The 8,903-nt window shown below is 47.8% G+C and overlaps 1 protein-coding gene across 1 annotated transcript; it reads right to left on the bottom strand.

Moving 5' to 3' along the window:
• Nucleotides 1-229: 229 nt before the first annotated feature.
• LOC147679906 (uncharacterized) lies at nucleotides 230-8,505 on the bottom strand. The gene is made up of 2 exons (XM_086942482.1): nucleotides 8,323-8,505; nucleotides 230-745 (listed from the first exon to the last, which is right to left on the bottom strand). The coding sequence occupies exons 1-2, from the start codon at nucleotides 8,503-8,505 to the stop codon at nucleotides 230-232; spliced, it is 699 nt and encodes a 232-aa protein (XP_086798608.1).
• Nucleotides 8,506-8,903: the final 398 nt, after the last annotated feature.

The following is an 8,903-nucleotide window of genomic DNA, read 5'->3' on the forward strand; positions in this document are numbered from 1 at the left end:
TAGGCGCTGCCCGCCAATTCCCACCCAATGATGGTCACAACCTCGCATCATGGTCACCCTGTCCCTGAGTGTTTTTTCGAAGTGCGCCCCGGCCCTGCGAATGAAGGAGTGGCCGCACCAACAGATTTGGGTTCTCTTAGGGGAGGTACCTAAAGTAAATATGAAGAGTAAATGTGAAGAGATACAGGCAGTCGATTTTCACAAAAAGGGGACGCAACCGAAAGATACGTCAGACTAATTGCGGGCGGATATAACGTTCATAACAAGATGATTTCCAGCGACCCAATCTTTTTATTACCTGTTCGGGTAAGCCTAGGCCAGCAGCCGTTGTCGCTGCTCCAATTCTAAACGAATGTGATGTAAATTCGGCCGGATCCACTCCGATCCGTGCCAAGGCCATTTTTACTACCCGAGTGAACTGGAATCTGGTAAGGGGTAACCCATTCTCATGAATCAAGAGTCTACCATCAGTTCCCTGGGGCCTAACTTGGAGAAATACCCTCAGCAAATTGACCGGACAGAAGGGCTCGCCCTCTACTCTACCCAGTTGTAACCAGGTACCTCTACCCAGCGGATCCGTTTTTGATCTCCGCACCCTTAGCCGTAGGACTCCTTTGGACTCGATTATATCAGAGCACCTCAGACCCCCTTCCCTATCTGATTTAGACGTCGGGAGTAATTCTGAAATCCTCAGAGCCCCACAAAAGGCTAAGGTATAGGCCACCCGGAACAACTGTGTCTCATACTGGGAGAAACATACGAAGGGGAGAGCTCCTAAGATTTTTATCAGTTTTTCTACGTTTATCGGCCTCCTACAATCTTTCTCCCCGGGCGCTAGGCGCTCCCAACCTCTCATTGCTCTTCTAACTCTCTGGTCTTTAGTCGGATCAGACACCCCCCGTAGACCCGCATAAAATGCTAAAGCCGACAGCTGCCTTTTCATGAATGCTACCGACTTCGCTTGCTCTTTCTGCTGCACGATGAAGCCTAGTACACTCTGGGGGGCAAAGATGTCCGCTACACCCACACCCCTCAGGTATGCCATATACGACCCCCATGACTTCTGATACATACTCATAGTCCTTGGAGCCAAGGATGCAGATATCAACTCGGGGGCTGTGGGGCACCAAACTTCCATAGCTCCGCTGGGAAAGCTGACATTGACGTCTCCGCCTGGGGCCAATGCTCCCGGAACTCTGTTAACGTAAAACGAGACAATGCATCAGCCGCTTTGTTTTCGACACCTGGAACATGTTTAGCAGTGAATTGGACATTATGGCTCAGGCATTGCAAAACCAATTCCTTCAACAACCTGAGTACCCAAATACAGGTGGCCCTCTGGCTATTAATCACCATAACTACGGACATATTGTCTGACCAGAATACTATACTCTTGTTTGCCAGCAGATCTCCCCACAAGTGCAAAGCCACCACTATGGGGAAAAGTTCAAGGAAGGAAATGTTAGTAGTCAGGCCTCGCTCGATCCAGTCATCTGGCCAGCACTGCATACACCATTTTTGACCGAATATAGCTCCGAAACCAATACTACCTGCAGCGTCGGTGAACAGCTCAAGATCCGTATTAGAGGAACAGGCTGCTCGCCACAATACCGTGCCATTAAAGTCCCTCAAAAAACTTTTCCAAATCATAAGATCCTCTCTAACTGTGGCTGAGAGCCTCACTCTGTGGTGTTTGGCCCGTAGTCCAGACATCGCCCTCGCTATACTCCTGGAGAAGGCCCTGCCCATAGGAATGACCCGCAGAGCAAAGTTCAGTTGACCCAAAAGAACTTGTAGCTGATGTAAGGTTACCTTCCTTGCCCCCAGGCAGCCATCAATAGCGGCCCTAAAGGCATCGACCTTGACTTTTGGCAGCCTGCACACTCCTGCTGTCATATCAATCTCTATGCCCAGGAAGGTCAAACACGTGGTCGGGCCTTCGGTTTTTTTCCGCCGCCAAAGGTACTCCGAGCGCCTCAGCCAAGCGCTGGAAGCCCAGCAGGGCCTTCCTGCACGACTGGGAACCCTCGGGGCCCATGAACAGAAAATCGTCCAGGTAGTGGACTACCGCATGTGAGTTGTCCGAGGCCAGAAACTGCTCAACCGCCCATTCTAGGAACCTTGCGAAAGTCTCGAAAACTGCACAGGCAATAGAACACCCCATAGGCATGCACAAATCCAGAAAATAGTTACCGTCGAATGTGAAGCCCAAGAACCTGGTGTCATCCGGGTGCACGGGCAGTAATCGAAAGGCTGATTCGATATCGGCTTTAGCCATTAGAGCTCCCTCCCCTAATGCCTGCAATTTCTCAATAGCCGTGTCAAATTTGGTATACTTCACTGAGCACAGATCCGGGTCTAACTTATCGTTGACTGAAAGCCCTGGGGGACTCGACAGATTATGGATCAGACGGAATTTACCCTCCTCCTTTTTCGGAACTAGACCCAAAGGGGAGCAAACCAGATTATGGGTAGGTGGTTCTGCAAACGGACCCCCAACCCGCCCCAACGCTACCTCCTTCATGATCTTTTCTCGAGCTGCCTCCATATTTCGCAACACTGAGCTCTGATTGCGAGGTGGGACAATGGAAGGTGGGGCTGAAGACGGGATGCGAAAGCCAATTGTAAAACCCTGCAGTAGGAATTGAGCCTCCCCAAGATTATCGTACTTACTGAGGAGGTGTGTCAGGACATGCCGCTTAATTGGAGTTGGTAGTTTTTTCATGGGTCTTAGCTGGCTTTCCTTTTGGGGCACTGTGGCTGGCTTGTTCTTTGGGGTTACCGGTTTTCTTAAAACACCTAATCTCGGGATGAGAGGTACCCCCGCAGTAGGAACAGCAGTGCTTGAATTTACATGAGACCCCCCTGGTACACTCATTTCTATTAAACTGCCAGCAGGCCTGTTTTTTCTCACCGACCCCTTTGTCAGTCCGAAAGGACTGGCTCTGAGTTGAGGGGACTGGGGTAGGCGTTGAAGGGGTGGAATAAAAGACTGTATGCCACAAATTAATCTCCCGTTGGTCCCATGCTATACCCGGGTGGACTGCCTTCATCTGCCTGAACATTTTATCGTATTTCAGCCACCCCTGGCCTGGAAACTCCGTTGCCGCTCCATGTATCAATGATATATAACTCATCATTTGTGGGCCTAAAACAGGATATTTTTCAAGCATAACAGCGGCATATATTGCAAATCCCGTGATCCAATTCTTCATGGACCATTCTACCCATGATTTCTTCTGATTGTAATCTCCCTCCTTTCCGGCTTTGGGCTTCCCGGCCGCCACCCCCGCGTTGATAAGGTCGAAAACTTCTATGTATTCGCCTCTGAGTATCCTGTCCTTCATATCTGCTGGCACATGCCACGTTATCCCCCCGGATGGCGATAAGGTCATCGAGGAAGAACCAAACATTAGAGGGCTGAAAGCTAATAATGGGGAACCAGCTGGTTGCCCCCCCCAACCCTCCATGCATCTGGCCATTAGAGGGACCCGGAACCTCACCCACTGCATTCGCCCTTGAGCCCTGACTTGGACACCCTAGGTTGGAGAAAGCGGTCATCGCTAAGGGGGACCCGTGAGCTGAGTAAGCGGGAAACATTGAGCTTACCGGGCTGCTACCTATCGCCTGTCCATGTGACCCACATAATTGCATCCCTGGTAACTGAGCGACCCCCCCGGGCTGAACCCAGACTTGCGACACTCCGCTACCCGGCTGTGCCACTACTGCGGTAACATACCGTGCGGACCGGACCCCCCCTCAGAAGAGACGGGGAACCCTCCTATCAGCGTAGGCCTAGTTGCCTCATACTGCCCATCGGCGTCATCTGTGTCATTTTCTGCGCCTGAGTTCGAATCAATTGCCTCTGGCGCCTCCTCCTCACCTGGTGATACTGGTCGTGAATCCGTTGGCCTAGATCGCTTGCCTCTTGCCGAGCTTCTAAGCTTTCCTGGGGCCTGCTTCGTTCTTTTGCCTCTCCCCCTCTCCTCCTGAGAGTTCGCATCTGCTTTTGCCCCATCTCTCATATTCTTAAGTACCCAATCCATGCCCTTCTCTCTTGTGAACTCCAGCAGCTCCGTAAAGGCAAGGAATTCCTCCTTCTTGGCTGCGGGTTGTTTACCCTTCGGTACCTTCTTCGACGGCATCCTGCACTTAAAGAAAACAACGTTAAAAAAAAAAAAAACTTATCGAGAGACGCAAAAGGCTTTTTAGGCCCACCGCGCCACGGATGTGCCCGGGCCCTAGGAAATCGAATGATCGAGCGCCAGCGCTCGCCCTCCCCCCCCGGACACGAGGATTTACCGCTGCAAATCCCCCCCCCTGCCAATAACCTTTAAATCCAGAAACTAAACGCGAAAGGCTGTAAAAGGCTGTAAGGAAATCTAGCACACACTGCAAGGCCCGCTAACCTAAACCACGAGTCGGGGTAACTCTCGCTGTATACTCCAACGCGATGCTCCCACGATGTCTTCTCTTGGAGACGTCCGACTCCTGGATGATCAGCGGACAAAGAGGGGGCCTCTATGCTGGTCGCGGGCTTTTAAGCCTCGCGCCCTACTAACACTTCCGGGGCGTACCTCGTCCTTTGTTCCCATTGGTCCCGACACAACGCTCACTTCCGGGTCACGCAACCCGGAAGTGACCCGGCTCCGGGTCGGCCCTTTGGCTGCCACTAACGCCGCCATTCCCCGATGGGGGTTGGCGCCTTCCATTTCTAATATTCTCGTCTGTGACAAGAAGGAGAGCCTCAACTGGAAACGCCAACAGAAACATGTGCTTCAGAAGGAGAGCGCAGACTCGAGGCTTAGGATGCAAGAGGCTGCTCTGTACCAGATACTCTCTCCAAACTCCTTCACAAGTGGGGATTGCCTAAACCCGACAGGCTGAAGTTGAGTAGAAGTGAAAGTCGTATGCAACTACGCGACGCAAATGGAATGTAAACTATATTCCTGGAGCGACTATAACTAGGTGCGCATTCCGAAAATACTTCAGTGAAGTGCGAGTTCCCCAAGTGGAGCGCACTTTATCAAGATTACAAAACAGTGTGTGGTGAGTAAGCTAGACCGCGAACTGGCTTAAAAGGTCGGCAGCCATCTAAGAGTTCTTTCTCTGCCATGACGTGTTCCAAGAGAAATGTTTATCTCATCCATCTTTCATCTTATTACATCTCTTAACCAACAAGGTGCAGATTATTTTAAGTGAAATTCCTGGAGGTCTGACAAACAGCAAGGACCTTAGGACTTCAGACCCAGTCCAGGAACTATAGACAGTTCTTCAGGTTTCAGGGCTTTGCTAAGAACTTGTCCTTTCATGGCAGACAACAACCACAGCAGCAGACAAATCCTCTGTTTAAATCCTACAGGGTAAGGGCCAGGGGTCACCTGCGGGGTTCTGCCCGGCAACAAGTCTCCTCCTCCTCTTCTGCTTCTCTGATCGTTGTTGCAGGGAAGCTGCTCTAGCTTCACCATCTTAGAGCATACTTGTCCTGTGGGAAGATGGGTGACCTATTTTCTACCTCATTGGAGGTCTGTCACTAGAAACCTCTTGGTTTTAAACATCGTAGAATTCCTTCCAGAAGTTTTCCCCTTCTTTTCCCTCCCAGTCAGGGCCTTTCCATGATAGGAGCATCTTCTTCTTCTCCAGCAGGAAGTTCTGTCATTGTTTCAAAAGGGTGCAATCGAGATAGTTCCAGAGTTAGAAAAGTCAGAGGTGCGCCTCCCGGTACTTCCTGATTCCCAAAAAGGATGGTTGTTTACGGCCGATTCTCAACCTCAGGATTTTGAATTTTTACCTCAAACAGGAAAAGTTCAAAATGTTGACCCTAGCACAGGTTTTTCTTGCACTGGAGAAGGAAGACTGGATGGTGTCGATCGATTTATAGGATGTGTATTTTCACATTACCATTCTGAAGTCGCATCGGAAGTATCTCTGTTTTATGGTGGGATCTCAACATTACCAGGTTGTGGTCCCTCCATTCAGTCTTACTTCTGCACCTCGGGTCTTCACAAAGATGATGGCGGTGGTGGCAGCACATCTCAGAAGGTCGGGGATTCCTGTGTTTCCCTATCTGTATGACTGGCTGCGAAAAGCAGTCTACAGTTTTTTGTTTTTTTAAGTTTAAGTTAAATTTTATTTAGCAGAGTTACTTAAAACCAATACTACAAATAAGTCATTGCAAGTTCAAGAGTCAAAATCGATTAAAAGACATTATAATATTTACAGTCCGTTAAAAGAACAAATAATTATTCTAGCAACATCAGTCTCTTTCCTTGTCAGCTGCAGTGCTGATCTGATTTAGCATTTTCTTCTCCACTTTTCCTAAAAATTTCAGAAACCTGCAGTTAAGTTGCGGGTCCCCAGGTGAAAAGCACGCTAACACGGCCTGTCACCGTGTACGGATGCTTCTCTGATTGAAAAGAGGTTTTAAAAGCTGTCTCCTTTCCTCTGTTAGGTCTTTGCATGTACAGATGAGATGCAGCATATCTTCTTCCGCTATCCCACACAGACGGCAGTTAGAATCAGATTGTTTTTTCAGCCAATGTGGAAAGTGGTTTGTGCATGGAAACAAGCCTAATCTGTATTTAAAAAATGTAATTTTTATATGTTTGGCGAACCCGAAAGCTAAGTACTTTTGTGCAGCCTGAGAAGAGTAATGCCTAGATGCATCAACCTTTTTAGGAAGTGCAAACGGTGCGAATCGCAAAAATCGGCCGTTTGCACTTCCTAAATTGGTTTCTGGGATGCATCAAGCATTTTTGGAAATTCGCTATTTTTTGCGAGTTCCAAAAATGCGATTGCTTTTAAGGAATCGCAAATTTGCGATTCCTTAAATGCAATGCATCATCCTCACAACATTTGCGATTCTACAAATTGCAAATGCAAATTACCACGAAGTTGAACTTCGTGGTAATTTGCAAAAATGTGTAAAAACGCATAAAAATGCATTTTTTAAACGTCTACGTTACAGACACACATGTCCTTAGGACATGTGTGTATGTAACTCACATGTAAAAGTGCATTTCATGGGTGCAGGGGGGGGTCCTTTGGACCCCCCTCTCCACCCTTGAAAGGCTTTGTTGCATTCCGATTTCAAATTGCGAATTCGCAATTCCCATTCATTCCTATGGGCATTTCAGCCCATAGGAATGAATGGGAATTGCGAATTCGCTATTTGAAACTCGCAATTTTATTGGGATTCGGTAAAAATTGCGATTTTTACCGAATCTCAATAAAATTGCGAAATTATTGATGCATTGCCATTTGCGATTCCTTATTTGCGATTCCTTATTTTTCGCAAATAAGGAATCGCAAATGACAACTTTGATGCATCTACCGGAATGTGCCCAGGGTCATCCAGCCATGCGACCTCTTTGCTGGGGCTGCCTTGCCTTCAATCCAAGATTCCATTTTTACAATTTTCTTTGTAGCTTTTTTAAGAAGACAATGGCTTGTTGGGGTTGCCCGAAGGTCGATAAGGCCCAGGATTAACACACTTGTAGCTAAATATTTCGCTGCTGGAGATGACTGTTTCTGTTGTAGCTCAGTCCATAAGTGCCAGTTTAGGGTACCTGGATTAGATTTCCTTACTTTGTCCCAGAAAATGACTGTTGCACCTTTGCTTGCGATAGTCTGTTTTTGCACTCCAACCTCGAGCCTGATTTGTGCTGGAGAGACTCGTGTAGGGAGACCTAAGACCATTCTATATACTTTACCAACCACGGTGTCCGAGAGCTTGGAATCCCTTCCTCTCTCTGCCTCGCTCCCGTAGGTTATTGTCGGAAGAAGTTGTGCTCGTATAACTTCAATCAGAGGGGCAAGTGAGGGGCTCGTTATTCTGAAGTTTAAGTTTCTCATTGAGGCAGCTAAGGCTATGCCTTTCCTTTAAATTACATCTATTTGGGTTACAAAATGCCCCCCTTTATCAATGGTCACCCCCCGGTATTTATACTCTGAGACTGAGTCTATTTGGATCTTATCCCAAAACCAGACAGGTATTTTCTTCGGGTTCTTTTTGATTGCCATGGTTTTCGTTTTCTCCAGGTTGATGGTTAGGTCATTAGCCTCCGAGTATCAGAACGTGATGTCTAGAAGACGCTGCAGACCCACCTTCGTTTGACTAATCAATACTAGGTCATCAGCGTAAAGCAGACATGGTAGTGTTAGATTCCCAATCTTTGGGGAGTGTGTGTTGCAGGCGTTTAATAACGGGATCAGATCTGCAAGAAACAGGTTGAATAGCGTTGGTGCCAGTACACAGCCTTGCTTAAGGCCTTTTGTTGTTGGAATTTTCCTAGATAGCGTTCACCCGTCGCCAAACTTTACTTGCACCCAAGTTTCAGTGTGCACGTTGATTAACAGGTTCAATAAAGCCTGGGGAATGCCCCAGCCTGCCAGTTTCAACCAGAGTTTCTGTCGGTTCACATGGTCAAAGGCTGCCCGGTAATCGATAAAGCATAAATGTAGTGGTTTTCTTGTGGCCTCAGCCTTATCAATTAACAAAGCCATTGTTATTATGTTTGTCGAGGTCCCCACGGATTTAGAGAAACCAGTTTGATTTAGGGGAATGATTGAGTTATCTTCCGCCCAAAGTTTTAGCTCATCCAGCATTGTCTCAGCAAAGTATTTTGCATCATTGTCCAAGAGGGCGACTAACCGATAACTTTTGGGGTGGGACTTGTCCCCTGATTTATAGATTGGTGAAATTATCGCGATCTTCCAAGATGGAGGGAGTCGGCCTGTTTTTCTTATTTCCCAGAACAAAGGACTAAGAGCCTTTGTCCAGTATTCTATGTTTTGTTTGTAGAGCACGGGTGGGATTCCATTAGCCCCCGGAGCCCCTGCTTGCCTTCCCTTCTTGATGTACTTATTAATTGATGTTGTATAATCACTTAAAGGAATAAGCC

The sequence above is a fragment of the Lissotriton vulgaris genome, chromosome 11, assembly GCF_964263255.1.
Source record: "Lissotriton vulgaris chromosome 11, aLisVul1.2, whole genome shotgun sequence".
Classification (NCBI taxonomy): Eukaryota; Metazoa; Chordata; class Amphibia; order Caudata; family Salamandridae; genus Lissotriton; species Lissotriton vulgaris.

Bases quoted from the DNA above. Each gene is read 5' to 3' on its own strand.
- LOC147679906 (XM_086942482.1), bottom strand. From the start codon at position 8,505: ATGGCTTTGTTAATTGATAAGGCTGAGGCCACAAGAAAACCACTACAT. The intron at 746-8,322 runs GTAAAGTTTGGC...TGTTTCTCCCAG, and splicing joins ACACTGAAACTTGGGTGCAA to TATGAGACACAGTTGTTCCG.